Source organism: Agelaius tricolor, unplaced genomic scaffold, assembly GCF_023055355.1.
Source record: "Agelaius tricolor isolate 1412-34295 unplaced genomic scaffold, bAgeTri1.0.p SCAF_24, whole genome shotgun sequence".
Classification (NCBI taxonomy): Eukaryota; Metazoa; Chordata; class Aves; order Passeriformes; family Icteridae; genus Agelaius; species Agelaius tricolor.
In genome coordinates, this window is record NW_027269284.1 from 3,469,353 (window position 1) to 3,492,072 (window position 22,720).

Here is a 22,720-nt window from a genome sequence, read left to right on the forward strand (position 1 = left end):
GCATCTGCCAGGTCCTTTCCCCAGGGCTGGCTCTGCAGATGGCCCCATGCAGCCATGATCTGATATCTCAGACATCTCCACTCACCTGTGCTTTGGAGGGGGTGGAGACTCTGTGTCTGCTCAAATGGAGTGAGGAGCTGCTGTGGCACCTGTGTGGCTGCAGGCCACCTTGCAAAGCCACCAGGATCCTCTGCAGCAGGAAATGTCCATCACACCAGGTACACAAGAGAAATAAGAGAAGTTTCTCTGCAGCCTCCTGAGATATATCCAGAGATCAGCACTTAGCTTGTCTTAAATGATGTGTTTGGTACATGTCTGTCCCTGTCCCTTATGGGCATTTTTTAAGACTCCTAAGAGGACCCCAGCGGGTCTGAAGTTCCACCAAGGCTTCTTTTTACAAAACTTTGTTCAGGCTGAGTCAAAACTGATTCTCAGCAGCACGTTAAGCCCTAATTTTCAGAATTTAATCTGAATTATTGCTATGGGGCCAGGTCAGTGGGGCTAGTGACCTGCTCACAGCCTGACACAGAGGCAGCCAGGCTGGGCTAGAGCTGAAAACCACCTCTTTGATGTGCCTAGCTGGAGCTGAGGGAAGCCAGAGCACAGTGGGTGGATGGGGGGCTTCCACAGGCCACTGCTCACAGGGGCTGCACAGAGTCCACTCTGCCCCAAAGCAGAGAGGATAGGGACAAAAAGAGCAGGGAATAAATCCAGTTGTGTTACCCACTTGACTCAGAAGTGCAGGCAGGTTTGGGTAGAATCTTTTCTGGCATCTACTGAAACTGCAGGAAGAGCAGACAGATCCTGAAGTCCTGTCCGTGTCACAGCCACAGCAGTGGTGCTGCTGCTGTGAAAACAGCCCTCCTTGGTTTGTGGTGATAAGCAAATGTTAGTTAAGGGGGGAAACTTCATCATTTTTCTGAACTTTCCCAACCCACATGCCCACATGAGCTGGCTGTGCAGAGGGAGCAGCTCAGTGCAGCTGCAGAGGATGCATGTGCAGGGCTCTGTGCTCAGCCAAAAGCTGTGTGTAGCTGTAGGAACCCTTTCCCTATGGCTATCCCATCATCCCAGGGCTAATCCCTGCTGGGCCACACTCACAGTGCATGTGTGGGATTGAAAATGGATAATGGGAAGTGGATAATGGGAATTTTCTGTGGTGTAAGGGGTAAAGGTTTTGTGTAAAAGAGTAATTATTCCTTGGAAAATTAGTTCTCATGAAACATGTGAGGTGTTAGCAGGTAAGAAGGTGCTTGAACCAAAATAACTCTGTGTTTTCTGTGAGGCTTTGTGATGGGGAAACTGAAGGGAGCAGCAAAGCATAGAGGGGATCAGGTTATGGCCCTTTCCCAGCAAGGTGGGAGGGGTGAAGGGAGAGTTCAAACTCCCATCCCAATTGTGAAAGGGGTGTATTTGCAGTTATTGGAGGGAAAGAAATGGATTTCTGTGGGTTTAGACCATTATTTATATATTTATATTCTCATGAGCTTAATATTTTTAAGGGGAAGTGTCTTTATGAAAGCTTTGTATTTCTTTAAAACACCTATGCTGCAGCACCATGATATTTCTCTGCACTTCTCAGCCTGGTGATTGCGAAAAGTGGGTTTTAAATTAATTTCTCAGTTTGCACTCGGTCTCTGCTAGGTTAAAGGACTTTATCTATTTACTTCAACCTAAATTGCAAGGAGTTTTTTTGTCTTTGTTAGCCCCCCACTCCCTGCCCCATTCTCAGAGAGTGCAGCACATCTGAGATTAAATTGAACATGGCCTGCAAATGAGGTAGTTAATCTAATTCTTGAAATTGTCCATGTTTTAAAATTGTTTGAGACCCTCTACGTGTATTTTGAGGCTCTCTCTGTATTCAGAGGCAGGGGAGAGATGCAGGTGAGGAGGGGCAGAGTGAGAGAGGGGAATGAGTTTGTGCATCAGCTGAGAGCCCCATCCTGCAGCCCAAGGCTGAAATCTTTGTGACAAGAAAGCAAGTGAGAGATCTGGGCTTATAAAAGAGGGGGGGAAACCCACATTTTTTTTCTTTTAACCAGGATTCCTCTTTCCCAAGTTAGCCAAGGGTACAGGCCTGGGTAGTGAGTGAGAGGCAGAGATTGAACAGACAGCCCACTCTCTAACAGACAGATTTATTGACTACATGTACAACTAAGCAAAGCAAAGCAGTGAAGTCCAGGCTCCAAAAACAAGATCTCACCAATCCGCTGGCCAGGCGTGCTGGGAGTCTTGGGAACCTGGAGGTGATGCTGCAAAGGTCCATGTGGATTCAGCTCCTTAAAGTCCATGGTGACAACATGGTCTTCTGTTCTGCTCATCTTTTACCATCTCTCCAAGTCTTTGCACCCCTGCTGTCTTCCATGGGTGCTTTTCCAAGCTCAGGTGCGACATTTCCTTCTCTTTCCTTCCAAAGACAGTTGGAACTCAGGACATCCCTCTGGGTGTCCAGAGTAGCCAGGACCCCTGCCAGGGGGCTCAGAGACCCTGGCACACAGCCCAGAACACCTGTGGGTTTGATTATGACCCGTGGAGCAAATTACCAGCTTTGTATGAAGACCTGAAAGCCACAGAAGTTTAAGTAGTGTAATAATAAAATTATCACTAGGTTAAAAAGTAGATTTTGGGGTTTTTAGAATAGGGGTTTTGGGGACAAGATGCAAGGACTTGGGTGTGTCCAGCCTTTGTTCTTCTTCTTCTTTACCTCCACCTTCTGCTGTGATGTTGGCACTTTTAGATTGGTCTAGAGTAGAAGCTCACTGTCTAACATAGGTGACAGGTATTGGGCAGTAATTGTAAACATGTTGTACATAGTTTTTAGTATAAAGACATAACACCGCCCCGGGGGCAGGCAGTGTGCCTGGAATTGTCCTGCCGGATGGACCTCAGCAAGGCAGGAGAAAAATTTTTATAGATAAGATACAATAAACAACTCTGAGACCGAGAACTGAAGAGCTCTGACTCATTCTTCGAATGTGAGGGCTGAAACAGAGACTGGTCCTGTGTCTTGGGGCTGCAATAAACCGCAACCTTCCGAGAGTGTCCTTGGCTTTCATTACCCCTATCTCCCTGCTTTAAGGACTCTTAAATCACACAAGAGCAGCTTCTTAACATTACTATTTGGGGATGGGAAGTTCAAAAACAAGCTACTTATGCTAACTTTTGCTTCTTTACTATGAGGGTGATCAAACAATGAAACAGGTTTGTCCAGAGAAGTTGTGAAGTCTCCATCCATGGAGGTGGTCAAAGCCCAGCAGAACACAGTCCTGGGCAATCTGCTTGAGCAGGTGGGTTCAGACTAAATGAAACCTCTCAAGAGGTCCCTTCCAACCTCAGCCATTCTGTGACTCAGCCTGCAGGCTGCTTGGCCTGTCCTCCCCTCCTGGGTGGCCCTCTGGTAACAGAGAAGGCCATCCCTGTCATCAAGGTCTGGCATGGCGTGTGTCCCCACCGCTCAACGCCTACTGGGTTGCAGCCAACAGCGGAGCTAAAAGATCTTCTTGGTGGCAAACACAGAGGCCAACCCAGTCTTGCCCTTGACTATTTCAGGAGGCTCTTGGCCAGCCCTGCTCCTTTCACCTGGTTATCAAAGCAGAGCTTCACCTGCCTCATCCGGTAACAAGTGGCTACCATGGCAAAGCACACACAGATTTGCATCAGCAGGATGACTACAATGGGGTGCAGCAGCGTGTTGAAAATGCCAGTGGCTGTGGGGGACCAGCCAAAAAAAACTTCCCACCAGTGGTGCTCTCCCGCCTTCTTAATTCGTTCCATGACCTGTTTTATAACTTTACCATCGTGGTGAACCGTTATTAGGATCTTTTTAGCTTGGGCCTTGGCATTTTCTAGCAGCTGCTGCAAATCTGCATGCTCTAACATTTCTTTTACAAGTGATAAATCCATACCGATGGGGGTCGGGGCTATACTACGATACAAGGTATAGTTTCTGATTAGCAACTGGGTGGTAAACATGGGTGGTTTATACACAAAATCACAGCCTCTAATAGTAGCTACATTGCAAGCACACATATTTGAGTCGCTAAACACAGTCTGGTTATAAGCTTCATTAATCTGCACGTATTTACACGTCGTTCTGAAGCACACGCAGCCTTTCCCTACGTACACTAACATGGTTTTGTTACTGCTCTGGGGGTTGATCTCAAAGTGGCACACCCCTTCTTTGGTGTCAAAGCACACATCACTCGCCTTAAGGGCATCATCTTCGCATATGAATCCCAGCCCCCTCTCCAAAATGCAGGCTTCCAAATCCACCGTCTCCCACCTCCCGTCAGACACCCTGGCCCACATGCGGTGCTCCAGGGGGTAGACCACAGACCCGTTGGTGTTCACCCCCAGGGCCACGATGGGGTAAACCTTTTCAATGCGAGCCTCTGCCACAGTGAGGACGTGAGCAATGACCGCGTTGAGGGCCTGGTCGTGGGTGAAGTTGACGAGCCTCCACCAGGCCTGGAGCTGCCGCTCCTTCTCTGTGGCCGCGTCCCACACGATCTTTCGGATCTCGGTGGGCAGGACGCCGTTGTCACCGTCTCTCAGGATGCCTGCAACAACACTCTGCACCCACATCTGGGCCTGGATGCAGCTAAGAGCAAGAGAGACGTTACTTTGTTCCATGCCCAGGGCTCGCAACAGCACCTGATGGTCTTTCTCACTTATTTGTTCCCAGGTGGGAAGCACCTCCGACACAAGCCACTGCCCCATCCCAAGGCTGGACAGGGATGAATTCAGGGGCTTGAGGAGGCCCTGCACGCCCGAGGTGACCGTCTCCAGCTTGTTTGCCAAGACTTCAGCATCCATGCTGTTGAGGACTCCCAGGCCAGCAGCTCCTCCTCCCAGGGCTGTGGCCAGCAGGTCCCTCCTGGCCCGGGTGGCCTGGAGGGAGCGGCTGTGGAGCCATGCCAGCCAGCCAGTGTGCAGAGTGGACAGGAAAGGGGCACAGTGTGGGCTGACAGAGGAAATGTTAACAGTGGAGAGAGACAGCACCACCTTCTTTAGTGACCGGACAGGCCCTGTCAACAGCTCCTGGATGTGATTTTTCTTAACTACGTAAGGACCTATTTTGGAAACAAAAGGGGGCAACACAGCAATGATGGCAAATTCTTTTTTGAATCCTTCGGGGCCTCCTATCCACCACCTTCCTCCGAGTTTGGGGGACATTTCTACGCTCAGGTTTCCTTGACACCACACCTGGAGGGTTATGATCAGGTGTGGGCAGCGTCCATAATCCTGATTATACCACGAAGCCTCCATATCTAATTCAGATCTATCAAGTGTTTTGGTCTCACAGAGGCAGGTCAGTGGAATGATCCACTTGTGGCTGTCAGGGGCTGTGACAGTCACGGTGGTGCCATTAATTTGCATTGGGTCAGCAACACTTTCTTGGGAGTATTTAATTTCCAGTTTTACCTGGTTGCCAATTTCAACATAACGGGGTGCATGCCAGGCCAAAAAATGGCACTTTGAGATCTTAATGGCAGCAAAGGAGGGTGCTGTGGTGCTGATCTTAAATTTAAAGGACAGCCCCACACTGTTGTGTGCCCAAAGGCAAACCACAAAGACTGGCTGGACCAAAGTAAAATTGTACCAGCAGTCCAAATTCTCCACAGCACAGATTTTGTTCTGATTCTTCTTAGTTTTTATTTCAGTGACAGAGATTTGAGTTACTCGCTGGTGAGTGGATCCGTTAATTACCCTGCACCCCACCTTTATTTGCTGTCCCACCTTTCCCAGCAGCTGTGGAAGTCTGTTTGTGCTATCCCAGCCCCACTCATTTTCCAAGTACACCTCTGCCCCGTGCATAACCACTGTTGACAAATTTAAGCCTTTGTTAGAATTTAATCCCATGATTCCTGTGTGTTTTATGTAAGCTTGGGACCAGGGCCAATCAGTCCCAGTTTTTGTGTGCCTCCTAAGCCTGTGCTGGGCTGTGGCCTGTGTGTCAAGGTGCCTTTCTAAGTGAGAATGAATGATATTTTTACCAAGATGCTGATGGGTCGGTTGGACACACTGGGTGCTCAGCACTATGCACATACCAGAAAGCAAAGTAAATCCTGCAATCACAAATTTGAAAGCATTTTCCCCGCAGCACAAACAGGGCTGGTGATGCCACGAAGATCGCCCTTCCCGCTGGTCACAATCGCCTTCCATTTTCCTTTATCTGCAAAACATAAGCAAGGAGGGCTCTCCAGCCCCGTTAGTTTCCCTTCCATGCTTTTAATTGTGAAGAATGGAACCACTTCTCCTGCCTTTTTGCCCCTTTTCTGATTTCTACCTGGTACACAGAGGGGCTGGCCTTGTTCACAACCCTAACAGGCCCCAGCCACTGGGGTTCCAGCACCTGGTTCTTCTCCCTAACCCCTCTGTAAATGACCAGGTCCCCTGTGTTCCACTCCACGGGGCGCAGGAGCACTCCCAGCTGCTTATCCATCTTAGGGATGCTGGTCTCCTGCACTGAGGCAAGTTGGTGGTAGGTGGCTGACACCGTCCTCAGCATGTCCTGGACCCACCTGTCCATCAGCACGCGGGGCTGCATTTCATCCGGGGGCTCCCCTCCTTGCCACCAGTGTTCCAGAAACTTCGGGTCTCTTGCAGGAGGAAATTTAGTGGGGGAAAGTGTTTGAGATGCCAGAGACCCCCTCAGTGCCAGCAAGGTCAGTGGGAGCTTATGATCCCAGTCTTTCCTTTGCTGGCTCACAAGCTTCCTCAGTGCTGTCTTCAGTGGCTGGTTGGGCCCCTCTGCTGAGACTGGCTTCTGGAAATGCCCTGTGATGTGGAGCTTTTGCTTGATTCCCAGGGCCTGGCACACCCCCTTTGTGACTTCCCCGATGAAGCGCTGGCCATGATCTGAGTGGATCTCCTTTGGGATGCCCCACTGTGAGAAGATGTGCTCTACCAGGATCTTTGCAGTTGCACTGGCTGAGTTGTTTCGAGCTGGGAATGCTTCCACCCATTTGGTGAAGATATCACTGACCACTAGGCAGTACTTATTGCCTTGGGCTGTTTGGGACAGAGGGCCAATAAACTCCATCTGCAACTTGCTCCATGGCCCAGAAACCCTCTGGTGGCCCAGGATGGCTTTGGCTGTTTTGGCATCGGGATTGTTGGCTGCACAGGTCAGGCAGTTGCTGACATACCTCTCCACATCCTCTCTCATTTCAGGCCACCACCCAGCACCCTGCAGCCTCACCATGGTCTTGTCTGTCCCCAGATGCCCCTGCTCATGAGCCAGGGCCACCAGCTCTGTCCGGACCAGCTCAGGCACCACCCAGACTGGGAAATCTGCCCCCTCCCTCCGTGCCAGGATCAGCCCTGAGACATCTTTCCACACCTTGCACCCTTTGTACTCCCTGCCCTGCGCTAACTCCCTGAGCCTGGGGTCCTGTGCCTGCAAGCCCACCAGATCCACACTCTCCCAGTGCCTGCTGGGAGCCACTGACACTGGGCCACTCTCTGGTACCTTGCTGGCCTTCCACATCAGCCCTTCCTTGGCACCTTGCTTGGCTTTGGCGTCTGCCTCCTTGTTCCACTTGGCTTCCTCTGTTCCCTTCTTGTGGGCCTTGACTTTAATGATCTGTGCCGGGCGCGCCCTCTGCTCTGCCAGCCTTGCAAGGTACAGCAGCTTTTTGGCATAGGTGACAGGCTTGCCATCAGCAGACTGCATGTCCCTCTCCCTCCAGAGGGGCAGCCACTCCAGTGCCATACGCACCACCCAACCTGAGTCTGAAAATATGGCCAGTGGCTTGTCTGAGGGTGTGTTTTCCAGGGCAGCCATCACAGCCACCAGCTCGGCGGCCTGGATGGAGTGTGGCAGGCACCTCCCCTTCACCACCTCCCCCGTGCCCCTGTTGACAGCGGCATAGCCCGTGTAGGGCACCCCTTCCTCGTGGTAGTTGGACCCATCTACGAACCACACAACGTAGCCTCTCTCCTTGGCTTCCTCCAGGCTGAGGCTGCTCTCAAAGAGGGGTGCCCGCCGCGGCTTGGGGTCAGTAAGGGACTCTCCCAGCTCCTCCCCATCCCTCTCTGCACGGACTACCACCCTGTAGGCACCAGGGGAGAGGTCCCCGGGGACCTCCTTGTTGGTCAGTGCCAACGCCCAGTTGGCCATCCTGGGGCAGCACAGGGGACCTTCATCCCCCTTTCCCAACAAGAGGTACCTCACCGGGGTGCAGGAGGTCCTCAGCAGCACTGGGGCCGAGCCCAGCAGGTACTCCCAGTGCTGCAGGGCCCAGGTTAAGGTTAGAACCTCCCTCTCATAGTCACTGAACTGTTGCTCGACTGGCGTCAGGAGACGCGAGGCGTGGGCCACAGGGAGCAGCTTGGCACTGTGCTGCTGGCCCAGGGTGGCCTGCAGCCCCATCCCCGTGCTGGCCAGCTGCAGAACATAGGGCCTGTCCCCCCGGGGATGTGCCAGCGTGGGGGCTCGTGCCACACTCTCCTTTAAGGTCTTCACTGCCTCTTCCTGCTCTGGCCCCCATTCCCAGGGGGTGTTCTTTTTCAGGAGGTGGCAAAGGGGGGCTGTTTTCTCTGCATAGCTCTCAATGAACTCACGGCACAGCCTCAGGAGGAAGAGGAAGGACCTCAGGGTGGTGACATCAGATGGGGCTGACATCTTCTGTATTAGCTCAACCCTCTGCTTTTCCAGTGAGCGCCCTTCCTCCCCCAGGGTCACCCCCACAAAGGACACCTCCTTCCAGCACAGCTGGGCCTTTGTGGGGCTGATCCTGAAGCCTGTCTTCTGGACAGCCCCCAGCACCTCTGCCAGCACCTCCAGGTTCTTCTCCTTTGTCCGGGTGTGGATGAGGATATCACCAGCACAGGACAGCACGCTCTCCCGGTGGCTGACCTGCTCCCACATCCTCACCACACGGGCATGGCAGATGGCAGGGGCACTGTGGAAACCCGGAGGGACTCTGGTGAAAGCAAATTGCCGTCCTCGAATCGTGAAGGCAAACTTGTGCCAGGAGTCGGGGTGCAAGGGGATGGCAAATGATGGGCTGGTCAGGCTGAGCACCGAGAACCACTGGGAGCCCTGGGAGATGGCTGCCATGATGTTGGGGTACCTGACCACCGTGGAGGTCTGCATTGGGGTGACTTGGTTCAGGGTGCTGAAATCAACTGTCAGCTTCCACGTTTTCCCATCAGCTTTCCTCAGGGGCCACACTGGGGCATTGCTGGTGCTCTGCTGCTCCACCAGCACGCCCTGGTTCAGCAAGGCTTTGACTGTGTCCCACAAGCTGTCCTCAGCTTCAGTCGGGTACCAGGGCTGAAGCTGAGGAGGCGGATCCGGCCCTTTGATGGACACAGCAGCATCAATCTGCCCACAATCCAGCTTGCTCCTTGCCCAGACCTGGGGGAACTGCTCTGTGACCCGTTTCACCCGGGGCTCCCACTCAGGGTGGACCAGGATCTCAGGGGCTTTCACTGACATCACCCTGTGGCTTGCTGGGATGACGGGCAAATCAATTTGTGGGCAGTGTAGCAACGCTTGGTTTGCCAGGTCCACCACCACCCCCATCTTTGTCAGTGTGGAGATGGCTAAAATTCCTGGCTTTCCTTTCATTTCTATTTTCCCAAATTTTTCAGACCCTTTGGCAGCCCCAATTTCAAAGGGTATGGGCCCTGTGAAGGGCACTGAGGATTTCTGGCCATTGGGCCCTGTCAGTTCAATAATTTCAGAGGTTTGGAAGATCCCGGCTCTGCCGGGGGCCATGTTCAGAATTGAATAAGAGGCACCAGTATCAATTAACATCACTTGTCCAAGCACCCCCCCTCCAATAGTTGTATCAACTATCAGGCGCCCCCACAAATCGGTCTTAATCGGTGCCACAAAAAGGGGCGATGCGGGTGCCTGGCAGCCCTATTGCTGAGCCTTAGCCCCCGGGTCAATCAGGTGGGAGCTGCTGGTTTTTTTGGCCTCATGCAGGGCCAGTTTTTGGAAGAGCTCCGCATCCGGCAAGCCATCAATGTCCTCCTGTTTCTCGTATTTTATCAAGCGCTTCCTCAGCTCAGCCCGCCAAGGGTTAGACTTCTGAAACCTCAGCCCTTGCTGGTTCTCCTTCCCCATCCCCCCCTTGCTATCAGGATCTTTTCTGTTGTCTCCTTGCATTTTTCTCATCCCTGCATTTTGGAAAGGCATGCCCAAGGTTTTCCCTTTCTTCCCCCCCAGCATGTACCCCGGGAATGCCTGCTTTTGCAGCTCAAAATTCTGGTTCAGGATCTGCTCCAGCTCTGACAGAGGCTTTTTGGCTGCATCCCCACCAGCAATCACCCGCAGCGGGGGTGTCAGCCCCACCACCAGTGGCTCCTTGAATTCAGGCCTGTCAAAATCAGGGGGGAAGTCCTTTGAGCCAGGCAGCCCAGCCATCTGGTAGAGCATCTTTTTACGGTTAACATAGGCATCGGGCCTCTCCTCAGGGTTTTGCTTCTCCTGGTGGAAGAGCACTAAGGGGTTGACCTCTGGGAAGAACACCTTCAGCACGGCCAGCTGGACATCCCCAATGTCTGGGACATTGCCCATCTGCACATCCCCCGGCAGTGATGCAAAATCATCTGGTTTCATGGACTTTCTCACAATGTCTATCAGGTCACTCACAAAGCTGCCACTCTGGCACTTGGGCAGACGCTGGACCCTGGACAGCCAGTTAATTGCTGTCTCCTTTGTCAGTGGCCCCAGCATCTTCCCCACTGTCTTAAGCTGCTCAGGAGTAAACCAGAGCACAGCCCTGTTGGTGTCTATGGGCTGGAGTGGGACATGGCTGACTGGCTCATCGTGGGGGACCTTTTTATCTTTGGAAGCCTCTGCCTCCCCTGCTTGCAGCTGGCACACCTCCTCCCGCAGAGGAGCATAGGGGGATGGCCTGGTGGGGCTGTTAGCACCCCACACATCATCCTCATAATCATAGTGGGGTGGGTGCAGGTCCAGGGAGTCCTCCCCATCACCAGTCCCAATCTGGGTCCTCTTGCCTTTAATGGCAGCCACGATGCCCCTTGACACCCCCAGCTCTGCCTCCAGCTCCTGGATTTTGGCGTGGCACACCTTGTGATCGGGGCCAGTGCCCCGGTCCCGCTGGACATCCTGCAGGACCGCCCTCACCGCGCTCTGCGCGTCCTGGGTCTCCCCGATCCACTTGCCAACCTCCTTTTTCAGCTCCTCCGTTTTCAGCTTCTCATAGCCCAGCTTGCTTTCCAGCCGGGTGATCTCCACCGCGCTCCGCAGAGAGTCCCCACACAGACCCTGCACCTCTGCCCGCAGGTTGTCCACCTGCACTTTGAGCTCCTCCTTGGCCTGCTCCAAGGTCTGCACGTTCTCAAGAGCCTCCTTCAGCAATTTGGACAACTCCCTGCCTACCATCAGCAAACCCTGCAAAGCCGCTCGCTTCTTACACTTGTTAGTGGGTTTGGGCTTTTTGTTCTCCTCCGACCAGCTCTCCCACTGCTGGCACAGCTGCTGGTAAGCATCTGGGCCCTGGAAAGACCCTGGTGACCAAATTGGGGGGAGACACTTCTGGAGCACAAACTGCTCCAGCTTCCAACTGCTAACAATGTCACTCATCATAGCAAAGGGGACAAGATCTGAGACTGCTCCGACTCAGGGCAAAACTACCATAACACACCAGCACTGACAACTCCTTCAGCCCCTCCACAGAGCAAGGCCACAATCCTACAACCCTGCAACCCACCTCTCCAAAAAGGCCCCTGGGGGGACACCGAGCCTGGGCACAAGGGAAGGGGAAGGTGGGAACAGGAGGCCGCGGCCGGGCCGGCAGCTGCTGCGAGCCGCCGGCTCCCGGGAGGGAGCGGGGAAGGGATGTGGGAGCAGGTGAAGCAAAGGAGAGATGGAGTAGGAGCCCAATAATGAGATCTCACCAATCCTCGGCTGAGCGTTCCGGCAGTCCCAGGAGTTTGGAGATGGTCTCTGCAGAGGTCCAGCAGATCCGGCACCTTCAAGGTAAAGGTGGTGACAAGGTGGCAGCCCGGTGATTTTTATAGCCATGGCAGGTCGTTGTTTGGGGCTGATGACACCTGTGTTTACTTCCTTGGTGGCTTTTCCTCCTCCGTGTGCTGCCTTCCCAAGGACACTTTCTTTGTCTTTCCTTATCCTCTTCGACACTGATTAGGGAAACTGAAATCACACGGCAGCACCTGCACTGCCCCTTATCTGTTAGGGGAGGTCCAGGATTATCGTGGCTCACGCTAAACTCCTGCTTGCACCAAATGTCCTGAAGAGGGAGAGCTGGAGCCTGTCCTCTGACCATCCATCCCTCCAGATCCCCCCATGGCCCCCTCATTTACTGCACACCCCATTAGCACCTGGGGTTTGTGAGCAGATCACACAAGAAGCTCACACCTGACACTTGTAACAAACACATTCCTGCCAAACCACCCTCCAAGCACAGATCTATTTGCCAGGGAGGGATGAAATGACAGGAAAATTCACACAAATCATCATTTAGATCCATTTTGGCATCTGGTCTTTAAAAAGAGCATTTTTCTGTGCCACACCCCAGCTCATCATACATTGACATGGACCTTGGGGTTAGCCCCTGAGATGTCAGGAGCCTCAACAGTGATATTGCATCAGCTGAATTGCAGCAGTAAATCTGCACCTGCAAAAGCAGATGGACACCCCCCCCAGCCTCACCATACAAACCACATCTTAGCTTGGAGAAGTTTAGAAAAGTTGACCCACTTGTTTTGGGGTTTTGGGGTTATTTTTTTTTTCCTGCTATTACACTCAGAAAAAGGTACCAATCATCTCACTCAGTGAAAATGCTATCATTTTCATTACTGCTTTTACCTCTAATGAAGTACTCCAGAAGCTAAAGCCTCCACTAGAATAAAACCATTTTTTAAAAATTTTAAAAGGAAAAAAAGTGTTCACAGCTGCTGGAGCCCCGGGAGTTTCAATCCTGCACCCCTTTACCCCCAGAGCAGCCCCTATTTCTACATAGTACACATCCAGCTTGTGTTGGACTGGCCTGGAGGCTGAGCAGCCTTCCCTGACCCCTGAAATCAATCCTTCTAACCTCAAAAGCACAGAGAGAATGATTTTTTTCTCTATTTTTGTGATAGCTGTTTTCTCTAGCCAGGCATTCACAGCCCAGCTGCAATTAACCTCCTCTGCAGCATGGGAGTTTAACAGATATGAAACCCCAGCCAGGTCCTGCTTCTTGGCTCTAAACCCTGTTCTTCTACACCAGTGCTTTGCTCCAGCCCCCCAAAACAAACACTTTATTGTAGAAAATTCATAATAGGGGGGAAAAGAAAGAGTAAAAAATGCAGAAAATCTGGTGAAAGCACCAGAAATTAGTCTCAGCGTGGTGAGGTGGACAGGATGCAAGCTGGAAAAAAGAAGAGGGGCTGTTTCCCACCAGGATGAGTTCTCAGAGGACATAACTGGGCTGGGGACAGGGATGGTTGTCTTTAATTTCAGAAAAAGAATAAAATTCCCCTGGAAATTGTGCAGCTTCGTAGTACAAATACACAAAAATTCAACTATTCCCCCCAGCACGGCCCAGCCATGAGCCAAACACTGGTGATTAGGAGCTGCTATTCCTCAGCAAGGTCACCAACAAATCTTGCTTGTGAGAACAGATAAGATCAACTTACACCCTTCTTTCCTCCCATTTTCTTCCCAGGACAGCAGCCCCAAACAATGTGGGGATGTTACAAACAGCAGCTGTCTCCTGCACGTTCACGCACTGCTTTGATTTTTGTCAGAGCTTTGCTGCCAGACAAAGAATTCCCTCCTCCAAAATGTTTTCTTGTAGGAGCAACAGCCAGTCCTGAGAACAGCTTGGCCACTGGTAAACAGCTTCACTGAGTATAAACAGCAATTTTTGAAAAATTATATTTAATCTATATTCCAGTACACCATGCTTTTACATTTCATATATTTCTTGTGCTTTCTCAAAAGCTGCCGTAATTTCCTGGGGAGCCATCCCAGTGTAACACCCCCATATCCAAAGTTGTAAAGATGGCAAAAGCCACCTCTGGGAAAAATTCTTGTCCTGGCCAGGAAGCCAGAAGTTGCTCCAGGCGACAGCAGCAGTGGGAAAAGAGGGATTTAACCTTTGCAGCAGCTGGGGATTTGGGCTCACCTCACAGACTTCACCACAGGGATGAAGGGAAAACTCACTTGCAGTGGCATTTCTCATACCAAGCACTCCCTGCCACCCCACCTCAATAAAAAGAAGTGTTTCACCTCATTCTAGGGAGGGCCCAATCTCAGGGTGATGTGAAACAAAAGGGGACAGATGAGCAGAAGGTGAGGACAGCAGAGGCAAGTGTTGCTGCAACCCACATCAAGGGCTCAGCTCTGAAAACAAGAGCTTAAAAGCACTGAAATGGGTTTGAAAACACTAAAATTGCCTTCTCCTGCCAGGAAAGAGTTAAGGAGCAATTCAGCCCACCCTAAAGTTTAGCAGATGAGCCTTTTGTGGCAAGGGTTTTGCAGCTAGCAACCCGCTTCGAGCAGGAAATTAATTTAAACAGAAATGGGGAGAGGATGTGTTACAGCAGCACGGAAAAATCTGGTATAAAACAGACCAAAAGCTCACAGTGTACAAGATGCAATATTGTTTTTCCTATTCATCTGCCAGCTCTATCCTGGAAGAGGTTTCTCAGTGCCCCCATGTGAGATTTCCTTTTCTGGGAGATGCTGAAGCATGGTAAGGACCACAAGTATGTGCATGAGAGGGACAGAAAAGAAAACTGAATCTCACTTGGCAGCCAAGTGGGCAGCAAATAAGTAAAAATAATTTCTATTTTTTCCCCAAACATGAAAATATTGAAGTCTGCTGACACCAGTTCATCTCCATAGTTTCACCTCTTGTACTTGTCTTTGAATCCTAAACCCCAAGTGCTTCAAACCTCTTCCTCCCAGACATTTCAAAGTCATTCTGATACTTTATCATTTAAATATTTCTGCCTATGAGCTGCATGCTGTCACAGCTACCGAAGCAGCACATGCTCTGAGGTGGAAAGCCCCAGCAGAATTTCTTCATTTTTGTGGTTTTTCAGCCACAAATTTGTTTGAGGTTTCTTGCTCTTGATTTCAAAGCTTTCTGTGATGCTTCACATCTCTGCTTTATGTTGGGTTGGTCTGGTGTTCAGCATTTTTCAGAGAAAAACACCTGCTATAAATTCTGCTGAAGGAAACAAATTGATCAAATTGCATCTTTTCCCTGTTTTGAATGCTTTTTTATTTCAACAGGGAGAAAACCAGCCAAAATTCATCCTTCCCTTCTTTTATCTTTAAGACCATGGTCCCATTTGTAAATTTTTGATAGCATAGACGTAGATTAAAAGAAGAAGGAATAACTAGGTGGTGAAATATTAAGAAATCTGAAGAAATTAAAAATCAGTGAGTTTTCTTGGTTTTATTTTTCTGAAGGGGATTTAAGGTACCCTGTGAAGTGCTGGAGGAGAGCAAAGGGCGCTGCCCTGACGGACTCTTGGATTTGGGGCTTGGCGCAGAAGAAGCTGCCGGGCTGAGGCTCTTTAGCAGCTGCTGGTGAGAGATCTGCACAGAGAGGGGCAAGGACTTCCTGAGGTGAAGCCAGCCCTGCCACCAAGAGGTGACAGCGAGTGGAAAGGGGGATTTGGCACAAAACCCCTCTGTCACCGAGTCCGCCACCATGGCCCGGCCATGGCTCCATCTCTGCATCTGCCTCCAGATCCCAGGTAAGAGGGACACATCTCTTAGGGGTTGAGGGCACCTAAAATCCTGCTGGAGCCTCTCCTCCACCACAATCCAGCAGCTGGATGATGGAAGATTAAATATACCATCACAGTAGAGATCTACAGGGTATTGTTACCTATTTCAAATAGTTTTGGATCATTCTATAAATAACATGCTTTTGGTTTTGGTCAGCCCTGAACTGGTCAGAAAGTGCTTGCTGTAGGTCCCTTCCAACTGAAATAGTCCATTCTATTCTGTGCTATTCTATTCCATTCCATTCTACTCTATTCTATATTCTATTCATATTTCCATACATAGTGGTAGAGACACCACAGAGTTTTTACTCCTCAGTGCAGATGGGCTGTAGGAAGCTGCTAATGGAGAAGTTAAAATAGCTCCTTTCTCCACTACCTATGTAACACAAATATGGCAAACATCCCAAATTTTCTAAATCATCCAAAGACTGAGTATTTCCCAAGGGCCACAGCTGGAATGAAGTGTTGTAAAACCATTCTGCCTTACAGGTTCTGATATCCTCTAGATTTGTGAGGTGGGGAACCCACTGAGAAAACCTCAATAAATGGGAGTTTGCTTTGCCCCATGCAAAAGGAAAAGGGGTAATTTTTAAGTTGCTGCAGGCTGGTCTGGGAAAGCACCATGATTCCCCATGGTCCCCCTGAATATTCACCAGGAAAGGGAACAGAGAGGTTTTGGGTTGAAGGGATGACTGAGGATGAGTTTTCTCCTCTGTCTCCATCCCAGCTCACTCCTGGCTTGACCACTGGCACTGAGCTGAGGTCTTCCAGAATCTCTTCTTATCTTTTCTGACTTATATAGCAGTGTCTCCAACAGGTCAAGGATAAGTTTTTCATGGAGAGTTATGTTTCCCATACCCAGCAGAGCCAGACCTCAGGGCAGTCAAGGAGACCCTGAAGCCCCCATGTGCCGTGGCCACACACACTTCATCCCCTAAAAAACCACACAGGTGTTTGCCAGGACAAAATCCGAGAGAATTTAAACCTTAAATTTAATTCTTTCTTAATCTGAGAGAATTTAAACCTCTCTAAAGCCTTAAAATTATATATTTTAATAAAAAGAGACATTAATGCTATCACAGAGCCAGAGGATGTGGTGAAACGCTGCAGCTGCTGTGTAACACTGGAATATTGGCATTGCAATGTTAGTGCTCTGCAGCACTGGGGTCACTGGTGTGGGGACAGAGGAAGGCTCTGGACCCCTGTCAGTCACCAAAGCCCTCTCCTCTGCCTGTCCCATTGGGAACATGGGAGACATCAGGACCTTGGGACACATTAATGCCTTCAGATGTTCTTGGGTCATCCCCATCCATCCCCACACCACAGGGCTGCATGAGGCTGAAAAAACTGCCCTAAGCAACTTCAGGATTTTGAAGAAAAAGGAACATTTTAAAGTAAAAAAAAAAGACAAGAAACATGTATTTTTGAGCTTTTTGCACAGCTTCAAAACATGCCTGGGAAAGAGATGGGGGAAGCAGGAGTGTCCTTATCTCCAGAGAGCTGTTTTTCACTCGGGCTCAAAGTATCTGCAGCTTCACAGGACTGTTTGCTGAACAGCAAGGATCACAAGTTACCTGTTATCCTTTCCACAAGGACATATCCTCACTCTCACAGACACCCCTCACATCTGCCTGGGCCAAACCAGACTCAGATAATTTCCACCAAGCTGCAAAGCCCAAACAGGGAGATGTGATCCCAAACCAAAGCTTTGAACCCCACCGCTGCCCCTCACTCCCTCTCCTTCCCCATGTCTCAAAATTCCCTTGAAAAATATTATTGTCTGAAAACTAATATCAAAGTGGTTCATTTTGACATGTTTTGCATGTTTTTGGTCTCTTTTTCTGCTCCTGAAATGTTTGTGTTGTATCTGTTAGAAGAAAAATTTGGCAAATCAGTTAAGAGGCACTAAAATTTGTTGAAAAAGGAGTAAAATGTCTGAAAAATGAGAAAGGTAAGGAGGGCAGGAGAGGGGCATTCACAGGGGCAGGCAGGGATGCTCTTCCCTGTACATACAGCCCCCAGGAGACCCTCAAAACCATCCCTCCATCCCTCTCCCTGTCAGTGAGCCTCCTTCCTATAGGAATATTTACAGAGAAAATCTGCTTGTATAATTTGGCTTGGCCAAAACAATAGCTGGGGAACCCAAAAAGGCCTCTGAGGGAATATGGGAGCATCCTGATAAAAATGCTCCTGTTTCTCACTCATGTGACCCCCCTGGTCTATGTGTCTACTGTGATTTTATTGAACCCAGAAAGAAAATCTGTATTTTGCACGAAAGAAAAACAATGAGGTTAAAATAATAACTGTACATTTCTCTTTTTCCTTAGGTTTTTATACAACTCTACTATTAACCCAAACTCCAGGGCATATGCTAACCCAAACTAGCAATAAAACTGAAATCCCCTGTGACCTGAAGAAGGACCATACCGGGGTCTACTGGTACCGCTGGAGCCAGGAGAGGCAACAATTCCAGTTCTTGTTGTTCTCCAACGCAATGGGCAAAGCCACATATGGCCAAAATGTGGAGAAGGGCAAGTTTAGTGTCCATGAGGCGGGGTCCCAGAGCTCCTACAGCCTGCACATCAGCAGCCTGCATCCCTCAGACAGCGGCATCTACTACTGCTCCATGTCCCAGTCCTCCCAGCTCCTCCTGGGCACTGGGACACAGCTCACAGTGGGTAAGCAGCACCCTTGGGCTTCCAAAATGTGCCACCAGTAGGCTGTGATGAGCCTGGGAAAGGGCTGATTCCTTTTGGTAGACTCTTCCCAATTTTGAATTGCAAGGTTGGGGCTCTGGGTTTTGTCTCTGAGACCGGATAAAGCAGAAAATACAGAAAATGGCTAAAATTTAGGTCAGCTTCGTGTGATAGTCCTTTTGCCATCAGCAGTTGCTCTGCTGTGGGCATGCCTTGAGCACAGCATTGCTCCTGGTGCTCTGGGATTTCATTGGCAGGACCTGATATTGCCATGCCCTGTGTTTTTCTCATTCCCTGCTGTAGTCTGGATGAGAGGTTGCATGTGTGCCCTGCTCAGTTCACAGCTCCTTCCATCCCATAATTCTCCCTTACTCTCACTCCAAGCGACAAGAGCAGCATTGAGGCCAGAGAGCATCACCCCTGAAATCTCTGGGGTGGATCTGATGGCAGCTTTCAAGACCACCCCCTCAAAAAAAAAAAATACTGAAATGGGATTTATTCCTCAAAGCCACAGCCCAGGGTCCCTGGGGAGATCCAAACAGGAATAACATTTTTCTGCAGGTGTCATGGGAGGAGAGAGGCTTTACAGACACCTGGGGCATACAGAAGCTCTTTTCAGCCTATTTTCCTTTTGACCACAGAGCAGTAGTTGATGCAGAAAAACGAATGTATTTGAAGTGGGATTCAGCCTCTATTTTTGCAGACTTTCAGGGAGACAAATAACTTATTTAACTAAGATACAAATAACTTATTTAAGCAAAATGCCACTTCTGGCTCTAAAGCGGACCCAGTGTCCCAGTTTTTCTGGGTTTTTTTTTGCAAAATACACTCTGTACCTTGAACTGGATGAGAAATCCCTTTTGGTTTCTTGCAAGCTCAGAGAAAAGCTGGTTTAAGATAAAGGAGAATTGTTTTTTAACAGCTGGGCACATATCTTTGTGCAAAGCATGAAAAACAGGCTTGAAATGCAGCTTGATCAAGGACACCAATTAAAAAGTAAACAGCAGCAGGTGCTCTGGGAAGACTCAGGCTTGGCTGGATATTTTCGTTTTTTCCTTTTAGTTCTCATGATAAAACAAGTTGTCTTTAAGTTTCTTTTCCCTAAGTCTATTATAATTTAAGGGAGAAGTTGTCCAGATAAATCCCAGAGCCCTGATGTTTCATCTTTTCATGTAAAAGAATGGTAGCTTCTGTAAGAATTTACAGGGAACAAAAAGTTTTCAATCACCTAAAATTTTGAATAAATATGGTTTGACCAGTCAGACATTCAGCTATTTAATGACATTACTGGCATATTTTCCTGGCCAACTTTATTCAGAAACAATTGTGTTCCATTGTAGTTTAGACACACCATAATAAATCCTACCCTCATTTTATCAGGAAAAAAAATCAAGTGTTGAGCAAAGATTAGAGCAATGTGAATAAAGAAAAGATCCAGGGATCCCTTAAAGCATTCCAGTGCTGCTGAAATCTCCTGCTACCCATGACTTTGTGCAATTCTGGTGAGCTAATGCTTGGCAGCAAATGTCACTGAAGAAAATTGGGGGATTTTCCCTGCATGAGCCTTCTTTACCTGGTACATTACTTTATTAACACTTTTAAAAGCTCTTGGTAACTTCTGTGAGCCCCAAGAGGCTCAGGTCAGGTCAAGCTCACCCCTCTGAGTGAGGGGGTCGCTGTTGGGGGCTGGTTCAAGGCACAAGGGGCTGGTTCAAGGCTGGTTCTCTTGGCTGCTCTTGGAGATCTCTGCACCCTCTGCCACACTCAGCATCCTCCTTTTCTCCTTATCCCCAGTTGATGCTTTGCCTCCAAAGACCACACAGACACCAGTGTCCAAAACGCCTCTGCCACGGACAACCAAAAGGAAAGCTGCCAGCAGGGGAGGTATGGCTCTGTCTCAGCTCCTGGGAAAGGCTTTGCTGAGCTCCTGGGCTCCTCAGGGCTCAGCTGGGGTTTGTCCTGGGGTGGGGGCCACCACAGTGTCACCCTGCAGGAGTGGCTGTCTGGGTCCAGATGGACTCACTGCCCTGGATAGAGCTGAGTTCTGCCTCTGGGAGGGATTCCCTGGGACATCCACAGGTTTAGGGGTAGGATGGATTTCAGTTTAGGGTCTCAGGACCTCAGAGCTAAGTTCCCTGCAGTGCCTTTTTCACTGTGAGGGGGACTGAACACCAGAACAGGCTGCCCAGAGAGGTTATGGAGTCTCCCTTATCAAAAATACGCAAAAGCCACCTGGACACAAACCTGTGCCATGTGCCCTGGGATGATCCTGCTTGAGCAGGGAGGTTGGCCCAGGTGACCCACTGGGCTCTCTTCCACCTTTACCCATTCTGTGGTTCTGTGGTGCATCCTTCAAAGGTTACCCCAGGGTGATGGTCACATCCTCACCACCCCTCTGCCTTGCTTTCCTCCCTTCTCCATCCCCAAAGCTGCTGGGGCAGGGTGGTGCCAGGTGCTGAGTGCTCTCCTCTCCCCAGGTGCCTGCAGTCCCCTGGTCTGGATCCCACTGGCTGCTGCTGTCCTGCTGCTCCTGCTGAGCCTGGTCCCCATCGCCTGCCGCCTGCACCGTGAGTTTCCTGAGGGGGCCAGGCCCTGGGACAGCCCAGGAGGGCATGGACAGCTGGGACAGGGGCACAGGACTGACGGACACTGTCTCTTGTCTCTTCCCAGGTCTGCGGCGGAGGCTGCGGCTTCGCGTCCACAGGCAGTAATTCCCAATAAATCCCAGTAAATTCCCAGTAAATCCCAGTAAATCCCAGTAAATCCCACTGCCCTCCCTGCCTCAGCAGGCAGGGAGAAGCCACAGACCCTCCCCTGCAGGAGCCTGAGCACTGCCTGGACATGACCAGGAAGGACCTGGCAGGGGACAGACATGGGCTTGTATCACAGGAGAGACATTTCTTTCCTGCATGACTTCAACATTCTCCTGGACACAACAGCTGGCAGAAGGACCAAGCTGGATTCTGCAGCATCCTGAGCACTTCCCAAAGGATACTGAGCAGGACAAATGCCATGGCTGGCTCTGCACAGGGAAAAAGGGGCTGGTACCAAAGCGTCCCCACATTTCTCTTCACAGAGAAAAGCAAGGCACAATTCTTCCCAAGAATATTTCTGGGTTTCACATTCTCTGAACATCAGAGAAAGAAAACACAATTCTTATTTGCTGTGCCTGTGTTTGTGCAAAAGTAGAATGCAATATGGAGATTGTTTACCCAGAGTGATGGAGTTTTGTTTCCTTGGCCTATCAGGGCCAGGTGTGTGTGTGTGTGTTGGGACTGTGGGCTGACAGTCACGAGATTCAGAGCAGTGTGTGCAGAGTTGAGTGCTTGGCAGATTCAGCTTAGATGTAATGTAATATAGTGTAATATAATATAGAATAAGATAGTATAATAAAGTAATTAATTAGCCTTCTGATAAGATGGAGTCAGATGCATCATTCTCTTCCCCCATTGGGGGTGAAAATATCCACGATACCAAAGGGACTCAGATGGGCTGGAAAGCTGTGAAAAAGCTCCTTGGCTCTCCTCTGTGTCCATCTGTAGGACAGCACAAAAGTGCTTTTTTAGCTCCTGTTAATACTGATTGATAAAAATCTGGTAATGAACACTTTAAGGATAACCAGCAGGGATGGGCCAGAGGCAACCTTAAAGATCCTGTGCAGGTTTATTCAATACCAAAAGTGAAAATATCACTCAGTTATTTTGTTCTACAGGCTGGTGTCTTTTGGTCCACACAGTTGTGTGGCAAGCAAGGAACCATGGCCTCCAGCCAGGAAAGAGTTAAAGCAGAGCAAAATCTCCAGGAGGAGCAGATCTGGGAGGGTGTCTTCTCCCATGGGAGACTGCCAACAGCCAGGGGTGGGAGAGGAAAACCAGACAAAGCCATGCACACAAGGCCAAACACTTGGCACAGCCTGAAGGTCAACAGCACCTCTGAGAGCAAACAGAGGCCCCCAGAGGCTGGCCCTGAGCCCAGCATGGCCAGTGGGAACTGCCCTGAGGGATGCCTGGGTGTGCTGAGCCCCAGGTGACACCCCTGTGCCCTGAACCCTGTGTGACACCCCTTCATGCTGAGCACTGAGTGATGCCCATGGGTGCTGAGTTTTGAGTGATGCCAGAAGCAGGGAGGGTCTCCCCAGGGATGGCAACAAGGCTCAGCTGCTGCCCAGGGTGCCAAGGCAGAGCTGGGACTGGAAATCTGGCATCCTGCTGGGCACAGGCAGCGAGCACTCGCTCTCAGGTGCACCCCCAGCCCCACATCTGCTCCCACACAGGCACCAGCCCCGT

General features: G+C 50.2%; 1 protein-coding gene and 1 gene segment (V, D, J or C); one reads left to right on the forward strand and one right to left on the reverse strand.

The window, feature by feature from the left end:
• Positions 1-1,846: 1,846 nt before the first annotated feature.
• LOC139599719 (uncharacterized) lies at positions 1,847-6,935 on the reverse strand. Its single transcript, XM_071447276.1, has one exon. The coding sequence runs from the start codon at positions 6,163-6,165 to the stop codon at positions 3,541-3,543; it is 2,625 nt and encodes an 874-aa protein (XP_071303377.1). The 5' UTR covers positions 6,166-6,935; the 3' UTR covers positions 1,847-3,540.
• Positions 6,936-15,196: 8,261 nt separating this feature from the next.
• On the forward strand, positions 15,197-21,851 carry LOC139599713 (T-cell surface glycoprotein CD8 beta chain-like). The segment is given in 5 exon segments: positions 15,197-15,705; positions 18,066-18,416; positions 20,229-20,318; positions 20,912-21,001; positions 21,105-21,851. Coding segments are annotated over 5 exon segments (618 nt in total).
• Positions 21,852-22,720: the final 869 nt, after the last annotated feature.

What these genes read in the sequence shown, in the direction of transcription:
- LOC139599719 (XM_071447276.1), bottom strand. Translation starts at nt 6,165, where the DNA reads ATGGAAGGCGATTGTGACCAGCGGGAAGGGCGATCTTCGTGGCATCAC.